This window comes from Equus caballus, chromosome 1 (assembly GCF_041296265.1).
Source record: "Equus caballus isolate H_3958 breed thoroughbred chromosome 1, TB-T2T, whole genome shotgun sequence".
Classification (NCBI taxonomy): Eukaryota; Metazoa; Chordata; class Mammalia; order Perissodactyla; family Equidae; genus Equus; species Equus caballus.
Genome location: NC_091684.1, coordinates 144372534 through 144387548, shown reverse-complemented (window position 1 = coordinate 144387548; position 15015 = coordinate 144372534). Strand labels below are relative to the sequence as shown.

At 42.8% G+C, this 15015-nt stretch overlaps 1 protein-coding gene across 3 annotated transcripts in view; it reads right to left on the bottom strand.

The window, feature by feature from the left end:
• Window positions 1-15015, bottom strand: part of RORA (RAR related orphan receptor A) — a 687966-nt gene that overhangs the window by 15955 nt on the left and 656996 nt on the right. For all 3 annotated transcript variants that reach the window (XM_023627995.2, XM_070235633.1, XM_023628051.2), the window contains 2 exons: window positions 4106-4247; window positions 1128-1523 (listed from right to left, as the gene is read on the bottom strand). In XM_023627995.2, coding sequence (XP_023483763.2) covers window positions 1128-1523; window positions 4106-4247 — 538 coding nt within the window. The remainder of the gene's footprint in view (window positions 1-1127; window positions 1524-4105; window positions 4248-15015) is intronic.

The following is a 15015-nucleotide window of genomic DNA, read 5'->3' as shown; positions in this document are numbered from 1 at the left end:
TTTCTGTGAACTGAGGATGTCTGTGCTCAGGTCAGAACCTGCTGGTTCTTTTCCATCTGAAGTCTTCATTCTCTCCTCGTATTAACTTAGTCATCTCCACAGCAACTAATTGAAATATCCCAAAGGATTATAACCTTGTGTGAGGAATCATGGGGAGGAGCAGATCAAATTTGAAAACGGCAAAGGTTCTTATCAAAGTTTCTCTAATAATAGTGCTGTACTTAAAAATCGATTAAATATAACAGAGGATGTTAACACGACTTCCTTGAAATGGAAAGTTTTCCATTGTCTGTGTTATCAACATTTCTAGGTCACATCTCCCAAGAAGCAACACTGTCCCAGGAATACGGAAATGACAGGGTTTTTTTTTCATGGTGAGTCTTTGATGAAATACACCAGCTTTGTCACCAATAGCCATCACTGAAATATTTTGGCAAATCAAGAAGCCCATTTCCATTTAACATTTATAGACTACATCGGGGTTGCAAAATCTAGATGCCTACATGGGCTGGGCAGGGATATAAACGGGAAAAGTGGGATAGTACCCCCTCAAGGTGTTAGGGCCAACTGGCGCCCAGAGGTTGGTGCTATTCACAAATGCTGGTCCAGTGTAACCAGATTATTTTTTTTCCTCACACAGGAAGCTGAAAATATGAACTTTTAGGTGGAATTGTCCAGGTTTAAACTTTTAGCAACCAAGTCAAAAATTTTAAAACTCTGTCTCTGGACCAGATTCGAAAAACATGTCTCTGGACCAGGTTCAGTTTGTGGGCTGCCATTTTGACAACTTTAGGTACAAAGCAATACCTGAAATATAACTAAAGTAAATAACTAACGAAGTCAGTGGGGGCCATTCCCTCAGCTTGCAGTTTTCTGTGGAATTTAAAGACTGCTTGAAGTTAGTGTTGTCCCATCTCTGATGCTCAGGTCAACATACGATGGGAAAGAGTGGACAGCCAAAAGCAAGGAGCAGGATGGAATCATGAAGCAGTCCATATGGTAAAGGTGAATTACCCTTTTAGTTGCATCATTTTAATAACATAACTCATTAGAGGAAGGTCAAACATCTCCTATTTACTTCGAATGGCGTGAGTAGTGCATCCAAATGGGAACATGGAAGACCTTACCTAATTCTGCCATGGACACAGTTGGGGAAGTCTCTCCATTGGTGAAAGAACAGTAGGGAAAGAAGCCTGATGCTGGTGTGTAGTCACATATTGGTTCTGGTTTGATTCCATTGATATCCAGACCTGACTGGTCCGGGGAAGGCTGTATGTCCAGGTAGAAGCTGCTGACCGCAGAGTCTGCCTTGCTCCCCTCGGGGGTGTGCCCATCGATGTAGTTGCTGAGGTCGTCATGAAGTTCCGTCAGCCCGTTGGCCGAGATGTTGTAGGTCGGAGTCAGCGGCTCGGCCTCTCCGGGCTGCTGTTGGTGGTCTCGCTGCTGCTGCTGCATCCGGTGTTTCTGCACTTCTGCATACAAGCTGTCTCTCTGCTTTTTCGACATTCGGCCAAATTTTACAGCTGGAAGAAAAATGCCCAAACACACCATATACAATATGCTTTTCTTCATTACCCTCTCCTGCATACTTTGGGGGTTCCTTTGAAGTCTCAGACACTCTCAATCAAAAACCACATAAGCACAAAATAAGGACATGATCCAGAGGTGAAAACAGTCTCACCCCGCACAGGCTTGCTCCACACCTCAATAGCCAAGACACATCCCAGAGGAACTAAGTTTCAGAAACAGACTCAGCACCGGTAGAAGAGACCCAGAGCAATGACCACCTTGTTTTCCTGCTGTTACGTTAACCCCATGCTCAGTGGGAGCCATAGGTGACTCAATGGGCTTGTTCACTCTCCACCCACGCAGCTGGCCACCTCTTTTTCTTCCCAGTGCTCAGACCGTGCACAGGGATGTACAGACTCACAGAGGTACAGTGAGGCACAACCAGTCAAACCTCAATTTTCATTCATTTCATTATTCCGTATACTCAAATGAGTTTCTTCCCAATCCAACAGCCAAATCTGGGGCTTCACTGAGAGACCTAAACAGACTGGTTGAGGCCCTTGCAATTCCCTGGATTACATCTCTGGGTCTACCTGCTCTAGGAAGGCCCCTCCCCTTCTCCTGGGTCATAGCAGCCCTATGAAACCCCTGGACCCATCTTTAAATGACACTTTCTGCTGTTCTCATTTAGCCTCAAGTAAACAGGTTATCGGAATCTTGGAAGCGCAAATATTGTGTACGATCCCTGTAGGGCGAATTTGTGTTTGCCATGCTTCTCCCTGTGATGTGTCCCCCTGTTTAGAGTGGAGCAATGACTGTTGTAACCTTCCATTTCATTCAGAATCCCAAATGATTTCTCCTGAAACACTCAGATACTTGAGAAGAAAAGCCCTGTGATTTCCTGGTCTGAACTCTCCCACTAACCCATTTATTTCTCAGCCCAACTCTGTAAATGCAGATAAAGCCTCTGCTGGAGGGACTAAGATCTCCTAATTGATTGTGGTTAAATTTATACCGACTGAGTGGATGAAATCACCCATCTGACCATCATCATAATTCTACAAGTCTGGGGCAGGAGGCAGGATAGATGGAAGTGAAACTGCGAACCACGGCCCCTAGCCAGCCCAGCTGGTGGATTCTCTTCCCGCCAAGGAGGATGCGTTGTCCTTTTCACAGAGCAAACAAGTGAGGTGGGTACTGGTCAATTTCTAGTTTCCACAACTCAGGAAACAAGCTTTGGTGGGGCTGGTTGGAGTAATCAGGCTGACGTGGGGCCCCAAATTCACTGCAAGCCCACAACATCTGCTGTCACTTATACACAAAATCTCCACAAGGCATACTGAAAGTACCTTATCTTTTTGAAAAGAATACTCTAGAACACCCAAGGGGATTAATACCCATTGGTGAAACTCATTCTGCTGTAACTGTGAACTGTTTTAACTTTTGCCTTAACAACAGTAATCATGCCATCCTGTAAGTGAAATGAAAGGATCAGCTCTTGAGAAAATGTACACACAACTTGTGATTTTAACTTACAAGTTCATAAGAGAGATGTCTAACTGTCAGAGCCATCGGAAGATAAAACCTGCAGAGTTGCATATCACAGGAATTTCTGAGAATATGGTGTAAGTTCTGTGACTCGCATCTTCCGATGCCAGAAACTTCCCTTTTGTTCCCACACATTTTAAGAGGCCACTCTGTGCACCACTACTGAAGGATATCATAACTCGTGCCTGGGTGGGTCCGCAGACCCCAAGAACATCTGATTATGGGGAAGGCAGGCTTTAAGAACGCCTGCCCAGCATCCTGAAGTATTTTTCCACAGGTTGAAACTCCACTGGAAGGGATATTTCCTTCAAAGGGATCTCTTAAGAGACCCAGCCAGCATACATTCAGAAAAGTCCTTAAAACGTACCCACTGTCCTTTCCGCCCAGTTTCCTTGTATAAGAATAACTGTCTTGAAATCTGGTGTTGATTATTCAGTGCACTTAAGATAGTTTTCCAGGAAAATCTTGAAATGTTTTGCAATTGAATGGTAGATGGTCTCTGTTTCTTAAAATAGCTTCTTTTAATGAAAAGAACATTTGTCACGGAGCCATGATTTGCACTATTTTCACACTTTCTGTATATACAAATATTTGACTTTGGCATGTGATTCAAAATAGCCAGCTAGCATAAAAGCTAATTCATCCCAACTGCCAATAAGCTTACTAGTGTAGGGCATGTAACAATTAGCTCTGGCTTGTGTTTCCTACTGGGCATAATGCCTATAGGAGGTATATTCATTAAGGCCCTCAGATGACACTTACCTGCAATCAATTCATCCACCTGTAATGTCTTAAACATCAAAAATCAGAAGGTGTTCTGACCACACAGACACTTCTCCTCTATGCTATTCCCTATTAGCCAGTCAGCTGACTCCGATGGATTATTGAGGAGGAAGTAACCGCTGTGAAACCCACAAAGCCACCAGAGGGGTAGGGGTGGGGGGAGGTTAGGGACAGAGGGGACACGTTCTGGCAGATCTGGGTCCAGGTTTCAGAAGGCACTTTCACAACCCCACGCTACTGTACAACTCAAGCTGTGCGTGCTCACCATCTCGAGACATCCCTACGGCAAGGCATTTCTGTAATCGACAGTGTTGGCAGCGGTTTCTACTGGTTCGATCAATCAAACAGTTCTTCTGACGAGGACAGGAGTAGGTGGCATTGCTTTGCTGACTTCTCCTGAAAAAGCCCTGTGATTCAGTTATAAAATATAAAACAGGTTAGTGTCAGTTTGAGCAGTATGATACTAAAGGCAGTATACTAAGCACTGAGCGGCATTAATATTTAATGGAGAATTAAACTTGTAGCAGAATCATCCAGGAGACCATTAATGAAATTAAAGTCACTTCTTTTTCCTTGAGTAAAATTGATCCCCAGAGCCTAATCCTCCATTCCTTACACATGCAAAACTTTTCTTTGACTCCAACAGACGGTTGCCTTCCTTCGTAAAAACCACAGGCTCAGGCCCTGTTCTTGGCTTCTAATGATCAAAGCTATGTGCTTGATGGAATGGTACAAAGGCACTTATCTTTAACCTTTATCTCCAAAATATTTTTAGTAGAATAAAAACAAACACTTTTCTGGGACTTCCAGAGATAAGGAAAATGCAGCCTCACCATACCCCAAGGCAGCTGCAATCCTGGTACTGTGGTAACCTCTAGCAGCCCACTTTAATCCACCACCCTGCAGGCATCTTGCATTCCCCAAGTCAGAATCAACTGTCTCGGGGAAGTTAAATGACACTTGGATGCATTGTCTTGGCAGATCCATCAGATTGGGGATACTCCTCAACCCTTGACAGTTTGGAAATACAATGTGTTCAGAATCACGGCCTTTAAGATTTAGCAAAACCAATCCAATGTTCATCAAGTTCCTCTTGTTTGTTAAGCACTGTTTTGGAAATGAGAGGATGTACAAGGATGTTTAAAGAGCCACTGACCTCAATGATTTCATTCATTCATTCATTCATTCATTCTTGCGAATTTCATGAGCTGGACTCTAACTAGCTCATTAATTTTCAGTGTTTATTCTTTTCCTAAAGCTGAAAGTTTTCCTTTTAGTAGTAACCCACAAGTTTTGCTATGTAGTGTTTTCATTATCATTCATTTGAAAATGCTCCAGTTTTCAATAGATTTCTTTAGTCCATATGTTATTTAGAAGCACATTTCTTAATTTCCAATCATGGGTTGGGGGGCTTTTGGTTATCTTTTTATTGTTGACTAATCTCTCAGTGGTTTTGCAAGCCTGGGATGTACTCTTCAGAGAAAGAAGGTAATCAGAGTCGTTTCTATGAAGCAGAGCCAGGAAGGATACAAAAGAGTACTATCATCTTCAAATCTTTAGTGGCAAAAATAGATGACCCCAACAAAGGGGACAGTAGTGGAGAGGGAAGAGGTAAAGTCCTGAAGAACTCAGAGTGGTGGGCAAACTGATAAGGGTACTCTCACTAAAAGATTTTTCTGGAGGCCACCTTAGCAGTTGTATCAAAATCCTTAAAAACATGCTTATCCACTGAACCAGTAATCACCCTTCAGGGACTATATTTTAAAGGAATATTAAGAATGGTACAAATATTTACCTACAAGCATGTTGATTTCAGTACTATCTGTAATATAAGAAAAATTTAGAAAGATGCTAAATGCCCAAAATTAGTGAATTGGAAGAGTCATAATGGATATCCATACATTGAGTGACCATTAAAAATGGTATTTCAAAAATACAATTATTGACATAAAATGGTGATAAAAATATACTGTTGAATAAAAAAACAGCTAAAGAATGAAATATAATCCAATTTTTTAAAAAGAAATCCATATATTTAACAAAGAAGAAATTTTGGAAAATGATGCCCCCAAACGAAAAGAATTGTTGGCACTGGTTGGTGGGGCCATGGGTGATTTTAATTGTCTTTCTATTTATCTGTGCTTTCTAATTTTTCTACAATGTGCAGGTAGAAAGGTAGATGAGTTACTCGGGAAGAACCATCTAGTACCTCTGCTTTCTTTTGTGGTGGCCGGGGGACTTTGTTGGATAAACCATGGATACGATGGCTACGACCTCAGTTCCCAGTTCCTTTTGGAAGCCAACCTGGGATGGGAGGGGACCTCTCAGCTCCTCTGGCTCTCTGCCAAGCTGCTCACTAACCTAAACATGAGCAAGGCTGGGGTCTCAGAGTGTCCCTCTATTGTATCTTAAACCTCCCCTATATCAAGTCTGCTGCTTCTGTGAAGCAATCTCTCTTTTCTTAAAATATCTAAAGCTGTGGGGTTTTTTTGTGTTTTGTGTGTTTTTTCCCTCTGTGAAAAGAAAGTGAGAAGTGAAGCTTTTTAGGGGGCTGGAGAGAATTCAAGAAATATAAATGGTAACAGAGGCAGATACTCCTTACAAAGAGATACCAAGAGGTCACCTGTGTAGGTATCCAGTTTAGTCTGAGACATCTAACCTGTCAAAGCTGAAAGGTGTTTATTTCCTTCTTGAAACTCTACCACCATTCAGACCCTCTGTGTTTGCTACCACTGTGCATGCCTAGGATCAGGAATTATTTGCTTTTCCTTTAGTTGAGGCTGAATTTTGCTTGCTTCACAATGAGCCTGTTCCATTTTGTTCTATGATCATGAATATGGAGAATGTCTGAACGCTCTCTTTGTTTCTTTAAATGGAACCAGTACTTGAGGCCTGCCAAACTATCTCCCAATAGCTCATCTGTAGACCAGATCACAGCATCTGTCACCTTTCTTTCTGGTTCTTTTCCACCTGTAGTATTTCTTCTCAAGATCCTTTCCATTTTCTCTACTTCTTTCAAAAATCTGAAATCCAGAACTAGACACATTTCTTAAATAATGCTTAGATCATTAACAAAAAGGATGCTACTTTTTAGTTTCCACATATTAAACTCAAGTTAACATCAAACCACCACTAATAAAGTTCCAGAATGTTAGTACAGAAACCACGTACAACCACCAGTTTGCTCCGCATCAAGGGAACTCCGAGAGGGCATCATGAAGATGCTGACGATGACAATGAGAGAGAGAGAGAAATCTTAATGAGTGCTTGTATTCATCATGTCCTTTCATTCTGTATTTTTGATGCTTTGACATCTCGGGGACTTGCTGACCCAAGAGGGACTGCACTTCCCAGGGCTAGTTAATTCCTAAAGGTAGCAAACAACCTGCCCAGGGGCACGCCTTTCATATGCAGACCAAACAGTGCAGAGCCCATATACCCAACCACCACCTCTATAAGGCTCTCACACTCTGGGCCAATATTCCCTTGCCCTCACCACCCGAGGACCAGGTACCAGAGACTAGGGACGACCCCTAGACACCAGAGCCAGCTGAATTATTTCAACTAGCCAATCCTAAACCTGCTCACCCTGCCTTGCCTGTTTCTTCCCGGGAAAAATCACAATAAAGGCTCTGCTCATATTTTCCCCTTGCTCTCTCTGCCTCCTGACTGTCCCCAGTGCTTCCCACCGGGGTGCTCCTGTGTGGCTTGCTGTGCCTCCTATTTCTAGACACCTGAGAGGACAACAAACTTCTTCCCTCATAACAGTCATTTTCGTGTCTGTGTACCTTACCCAACTGACTAAAACAAATTGCAGGTATCATTAAGACAGTGCTTCTCATGTGCTAGACACCCTGTGCTTTCTGTGACCTACATCATTCAATTTTGACAAGGGCAATGTGAGGCAGGTGCTATGCCTTGTTTTAAGGTCAAAGAAACTGAGGCTTAGAGAGGCGTGATGACTTGCTTGGAACCCCACCTCCAGCCTGGGGGAAAGGCATGATATGAATTCATATGGTTTAATTCCAGAATTCACACTTTCATTCTTTTTGTTTTTCTGCTTCCCTGTGTGTCAGAAGGATTTCCACTTGGTTGTTCTCATAGAGGGCAACCATTAAATTAGGCAGTGCAAAGAAACAGGTATGCATAATAAAGGAGCAAGACTCATCTCCTCTGAAATCCATGTTTTCCTTCCGTGAGCCCCTGCAGCCGACCACGTGTCGCTGCCCAGGCATTCCAGGTTCCTCTTCTACAGCTGCCTCTTGATGTGGGTTTCAGTCACCCGAGAAAGCCAGTCTCATGGTCTCCTGATCTTCCTTCATTTCTGACCAGGATTATGTCCCTTTTTATTCACCTTACTTATTTCTAAGTTACTTTGGCTCATTTAGAAAACAAACAACAACAACTACTACTACAACAAACTTACTTCAAGGACACAGAGTCACCATCATTAAAGATGTCTGAGTCATTATGCCGTAAATGGCAAGGCAAACCCATGAGGCACTCCATGCGCTTTGAGCAATGGCATGAGACTGGAACCAATGTCTGGCTCCAAGCTATCTGCTTGGAAAGGGACCACCCTTCTTCAGACATCTCAGCTGTGAAGGGTTTGGGAAAAGAGAGCAAGCAAGCAGACACACCTGACTCTTCACGGCACCAGTTACTCCTCACCAAGTCAGCGGAGCAAGTGTCTGCTCAAAGTTCTGGAGTGGCAGAGCTGAGAACCAGAGAAGAGATCTTTCTTTTGGACTAAGTCAACAGAGTCATGCCCCCAAGGAGAGCTATCAAATACCCGATGGGAGGGGTCAAGTGGGCTTAGAAGGTGAGAGCTGTGAAGGGAGACAGAGGGTTAGCCTCTGTGACTCAGATAAACACTGAACTTTGCATTTCACACAGAATGAAGGCTCGGGCTTCCTTTTTTTAAAAAAAACTCTACTTTTCAGCATTCCTTGGTGTTTCTCAGAGGTTTAAGGATTTGGGAAGTTAAAACTGACAAAATATGTAAAGCTAATGAACACAGAAGAGGGAGAAAGATTACAAGAAGGAGAAGCAAGAGGAAGAAAGACTGGAAAGTATGGTAGGTACCCTCCTACCTCAAGGTAGAAGCATGCTTATAAGTGTAGAAGCAGAGTCTTGACTGACTGGGGAGCGGTCCTGGAGAGGGTCCCACTGAGAAGTCAGTGAGCTGAGACACAAGTTCCAGCAGCTGGGGAGTTGGAGGCCACACAGAGAGCAGGGGCAGCACAGGCCAGTGCATGGAGTCTTGGGAGGGGTTGGTGAGGTATGTATAAATAAGAGAGAAAGTGCTGAAACTGTAAGCTAGCTGGGAAAGATATTAAGTACGTAATTTTGGAGTTTTATTTCTAAAAGATGAACTAATGAAGTACTTCTTTGCCTTTCATAAAAGTTCACTTTTTATGGATGTCAAAATACGTGGAGATGTGTCATTATAAACATGGTGGGCAAGAGCAGAGAGCCGCCATGATGAAATTTCAGGGTAGTAGTCATACTTAGTGTGACTGTGGCACACTACCACCACCTAGTGGCAGCATATGAACAGGCAGCAATACAAATCGTAAATTAGAATAACACAAACAGGTCTTCAGAGCTGGAAGGGAGTTGAGAGATTATCAGCTTCAGTGGTTCTCAAACAGACAGTGCATCAGAATCACCCATGCAGCTTTTAAAAAGTGCACTTTGTATCTGTTGAACCAGAACCTTTGGGGATGTAGTCCAGGCATACATAATAGTTTGAACAATATGAAATTGCCATTTTTGTAGGTCAAAAAAGAAGAAATGTCAATTTTGTATGGTAAATATTTTAACAAAGCTTCCTGAAGACTCTGCTGCTTTCCTTTTGTTAAGAAGCAGAGATTACTCTAGTTTTCTGATTGTGCGGATAACAGAAATGAAGCTCAGATATGGGAAGTGACCTGTTCAGGGTTGTCCTACAGCTGGTAGGTGTCCGTGATGGGACTCAAACTGCAGTGTCCTCTTACTTAAGGATCTCTTAAGTGTTGGACTAAAAACCTAATGTCATGCAGTCTCCATTTGCTCACACACAGACTCCCTGCGCATCAAGCTCCTGCCTCAGTTTCCACGGTCTCAAAGGTCACCCTCCAGTGCTCCCTCCCTTATCTCACCTAGCCTTTCAGATGGCCTTTCAGTGAGTTTTATTTATGATTTCTGCCTTCTCTTCTCTGGAAAATTCTACTTAATTTTTTTTTAACAATATGGCTGTACACTATGAAACTATTCATTGATCCCTCTAGATTGGAGCTCCCCAGGACCAGGACTGAGGCCATGGTGTGAGGAAGATGGCTCATATCGGGTTGCAAGAGTTGAATGTTAAAATTTGAGGAATTTTGTGAACCACTTACTAAATATAACCAATATTAAAAGTTAACTTATTATTTTATTACTATTCTGCTATTATCCATGTTCTCAGGGTTATTTACATCAATTTTATCTGGATGGTAGAGATACTCCAGGATGGTGTGCTACTGTATATCTCTTCCCTACTCTGTGTTCAAGGAGACGTCATTTGGGGAAGCTTGTAACTGACCCTGTGGGGGAGTCTTTATACCACCAGCATGCACCAAATTGGCAAATGCTACCAATTGGGGCTTGATTTATTGTTCTGCTTATTGTACAGATTTAAAAAGGAATGAAGAAAATGATAACAAGGAGGGTAAAATTTAAAAGTATGTCATATCTGTAGCCATCACATTATGAGCAGCACACAAACACTGAGGAAACATTCTTCCAGTATTTAAAAACGATTATCTGATTCAGCAAAGACGTTACTCACGTCATCGCTGACGAATGAGTGAAGTTCCAAAATATGTCTCACTTGTTTCACTTTCCTCTTATTCATTAATGTAAATGAAAATATCAACCAACATTCATGGTGGTACTACAGTCTTTCGTCAACTGCAACCACAAGCACGGATGTAAGACTTCAGCAAAAATCAGTGAGAGCATTCAGGGAGAATCATTGGTCTATATGAAGTTTATAATAAAGAGTATTGCAGACTTTAATATTTGTAAATTGTGTGAAGTTCTATCAGTGAAATATACACTGCAGTGACATAGATACATATAGACACTGTTTGTTTTCCAGAGAATGGTTGTTAAAAACTGATCAGCACGTGACTGGACGGAGCCCAGTCCTTGCTGGATCCCCAGCTTTCCATCAGGCTGTTAGAATGAATCTTCCCTACCTTGGATAGGTATTTACCCAAAGTGTGGCTTGGCCTTCTATAGCCCCATTTCCCCCACCGCGACATACACACACACACACACACACACACACACACTCTCTCTCTCTCTTCAGAAACTTTAGCTGAACGGTTTTATCTTCATCCCAGAATGGAACATATCCCAACCCACTGCCCATTTCCCAGCCTCGTCTCCTCCAGTGTTGTCTTGCTCAGTGAGAGGTACCACCTTCACTCCAGTAACTCAAGGCAGAAGGTTGGGCTTCCTTTCCTCCCTGCCTCCGCCCCACCCATATCCACGAAGTCACCAAATTAGGCTGTTTCTTGCCACCTTCACAGTTCTCAAATCCATCGACTTCTCTCCATCTTTACTGCAGTTTTCTGGTTTCCATATCTATTATCTCCCAAATTCGTTGTCATACAGCCTTCCCACTGGTCTTCCTGCTTCCATTCTCGCTCCCTCCAGTCCATTTTCCCACAGTCACCAAAGATCCCGGCTTATTAGCCCTCAATGGCTCCCTCCTGATGACCACACTACGACCGCCTGTCCAGGCAACTCTCTCCTACATTCAGTCCTCTTCTCAAAGTCACACTCGGGCCAAACCTAAACTCCTGTGTGCACAGTTCCTCTAAGGGCACCCCTCCCCCACCGCACACACTCACTGCCTGGAAAGCTCCTCAGAATTCACTGGAGTAGTCACTTTCTCTGACCTTGCCCCTCTCAAGGCTGGTTGAGGAGCCCCTCCCATGTGTACCCTTGGAGCCCTGGAGGTGTCCCGTCACAGCCCTTAACTGGCTGTCTTACAGTTCTGCCTCCTCACTGATGACCTAGTTTCTTTGTTTTCAATAGCTAACCCAGTACTTAGAGAAGTCAACAAATACTTGCTGAATGAATGACCAGAGGAAAACATGATGGCAGTGACAAAAACAGTGGTGACAATCATATACCTGTTCTATACCAGGCACGGTGTAGGACACTTCACAAACACTATTTATTTGCAATTCACAACAACTCTGTGAAGTAAGTATTTTTATATCTGTTTTACAAATGAGAAAATTAAAGTGCAGAGAGGTTAAGCTATGTGTCCAAAGTCACATAGCAGGTAAGGGGAAGAGCCAGGATTAGAATTCCTGAACCCTGGGTGCATGTTATTCCAAGGGCCAAAGACTTCTTAATGCACCACCAAAAAAGCATTGAGACAAACACGGAGGGCAGACCGAACAAAAACAGGTAAACAACCAAACAAAACAAACACGCAACCCCCCCCCCCCCCCCCATTTTTCAGTTCTATAGTCAAAGTTCCACATAATGGTTCAGAGACAAGGTGAGGGAGATGGCATTTTATAGCTTCTCGAATATCAGGTTTATATATAGGTAGGAAAACACTTTCATTGTTAGAGCTACTTAATAAAAAGCTTTGAAATATACATGGCATTTCCTCTCGGAATTATTAATAGTTTTGTCCCAAAGTGTGGGTTGGCTGGACACCGAACTGTGGGTGTGGTTGGGAAGGTGCTCAGGGGGGCTTGCTCTGGGGCTCCCCTCCTGCTTGGTGCTCCTTCTCAGCGAGGCACAGGCTGAAATGCTGATCTGATGTTTGGTCTTTTGACAATTTTCACTTAATGAATTGATTCCTACAGTTCATTAACATACCCACTTCCACTTCTGTATACACATATGTCTTAATTAGCTGCTCATTGGCTGTTTAATTACAAGAAAACAGCTGACAGCTGCCTTGCTGAATTCTAATGGCAGCCGCTCTGGAACGGCTACACATTTGCTTTTGACAACCAAGATTTATTCATAACTCTTTGATTTATTGTGAATGCTCACATGCCTGCCTGAATTATTGTATTTTCCAATACAACTAAAAATTTAGAATTCGAGGGACTATTGAAGTAAGTATATGTCTCCCTCTCGTTCGATTTGAGGCTGAGAAGAATGGAGAATCCTATACGTAAAAGGATGAACTATGTTACAATTGGATTTATCTTGGGAACTTTCTGTTGAGAACGTTCAGAAGTATGGGGGTGAGGAAGAAGACATATCTTTGAATAAACGTGGCAGGAAGTTAAGTATCGGGATAAGGGGAAAAAAGATCATTGTCAACTTAACTTTATTGAGGGGTAAAGAGAGGGCTTGCATAAATTAAAGTTAGGGAGAGGAAGAGGGAGAAGAAAGGATAAAATTAAAATGGGAAGGGGTGGGAGTAATAGTGCCCAAGCGAGCAAATGAGGAAGGAACTTTGTTCTTTAGAAAAGAAGAGGCAACTTCATGCGCAAAAGTTAGCTGGTACAGCCCCTCGCTCATACATCTGGCAGCAATAAATCACGGAAACACGGATCTCCTGAACTACTCCTCATTCAATAGTGACTACCCTTCCCGTAGAATTGTATGTGCAAATGACCTCTGATTCAAGTTGACCTCACGTGTCATATGTGGTAAGTGTCGATGTCTCCTATGCCATACTATCATGTGCCATACTCAGAGCCGATCCATTGAACACACTCAGCAACACAATTCAGGATCCCTAAGCAAGCATGAGGGCCCTAGCCTGAGCCAGACGCTGTGTTAGAGCCCCACCACACCACAAGGCTACAAGCCCAGAGTTTTCTCAGGATCCCTAAGCAAGCATGAGGGCCCTAGCCTGAGCCAGACGCTGTGTTAGAGCCCCACCACACCACAAGGCTACAAGCCCAGAGTTTTCTGTGAGCTGAGGAAGGGCAGCAGTTCCTGACACATGATTAAGACCAAAACAAAGAAACAGAAAATACAAAAAAACCCCAAAAATCCAACCATCATGAGGCAGATCGGAGTTTAGCACATCTTACCACTTGTGCATTTCATCACAGGACTGGAAGATTTACCTAAACAAAATTTTTTTCTTATCACCTGTATGTAATAGAATTGAAACTCTGATGTTATAGGATGTAATAACCGCCAAGTCTACTTTTCATCTTCAATGGCTAGCTCTAACACTGGGGCCGGGGCTTATGAAACGTCAAAGTAAAAACGCTGAGCAGGAATGTATCAATGCTGAAAAGCGGACAAAATTGGTCCAGAGCTAGTGATATTTCACAACCGAAATAAAAATATTAGAATCCTCTAAAAAACAATTTGGGCCTAAAAGGAACATTTATGGACATTTCCTTTTAACCTAATAGATAAAAAGCTCCAGAAATTGTTTTAACTCTTTAAGGAAAAAAAAAGTATCAATTATACACTCTAGATATCTTTGAAAAGGCTTTTTATCGTTAATTTCAGAGAGCGTATTTGTTAATGCAAAGAAACTACTCCAGATTCTCCTTTTACGGGGTGGAAGAGGAAGCTCTGCATAAGACATTATCTTAAATGTATTAATTGATGAGTAAATATTTGACAGCCAGCCCTGGTGGTCTAGTGGTTAAGATTCAGTGCTCTCACCACTGTGGTCAGGGGTCCTTTCCCAGTCAGGGAACCACACCACCCTTGTTTCGGTTGTCATACTGTGGCAGCTGCACGTTGCTGTGATGCTGAAAGCTATGCCACCAGTATTTCAATTACCAGCAGGGTCACCCATGGCGAACAGGTTTCAGCGGAGCTTCCAGGCTAAGACAGACTAGGAAAAAGGACCTGCCCATCCACTTCTGAAAAAATTGGCCATGAAAACCCTATGAATAGCAGCGGAGCATTGTCTGATACAGCGCTGGAAGCTCTTGAGAGGATGGCGCAAAAAGACTGAGCAGGGTTCCGCTCTGCTGTCCACAGGGCTGCTAGGAGTTGGAACTGACTTGACTGCACTAACAACAAAATATTTGACAAACGAATGCTACTCTACTGCTAGACTTAGCAGAAATCAATTCACTAATCCCAATACTCGATTGTACATTATCATTTAAAAAGTTATAGTTGAAATGGTAAAGCCAGAAAGTCTTAAAGGATACAGATGGTGTTTTTTTTTATTTGAGATCAATT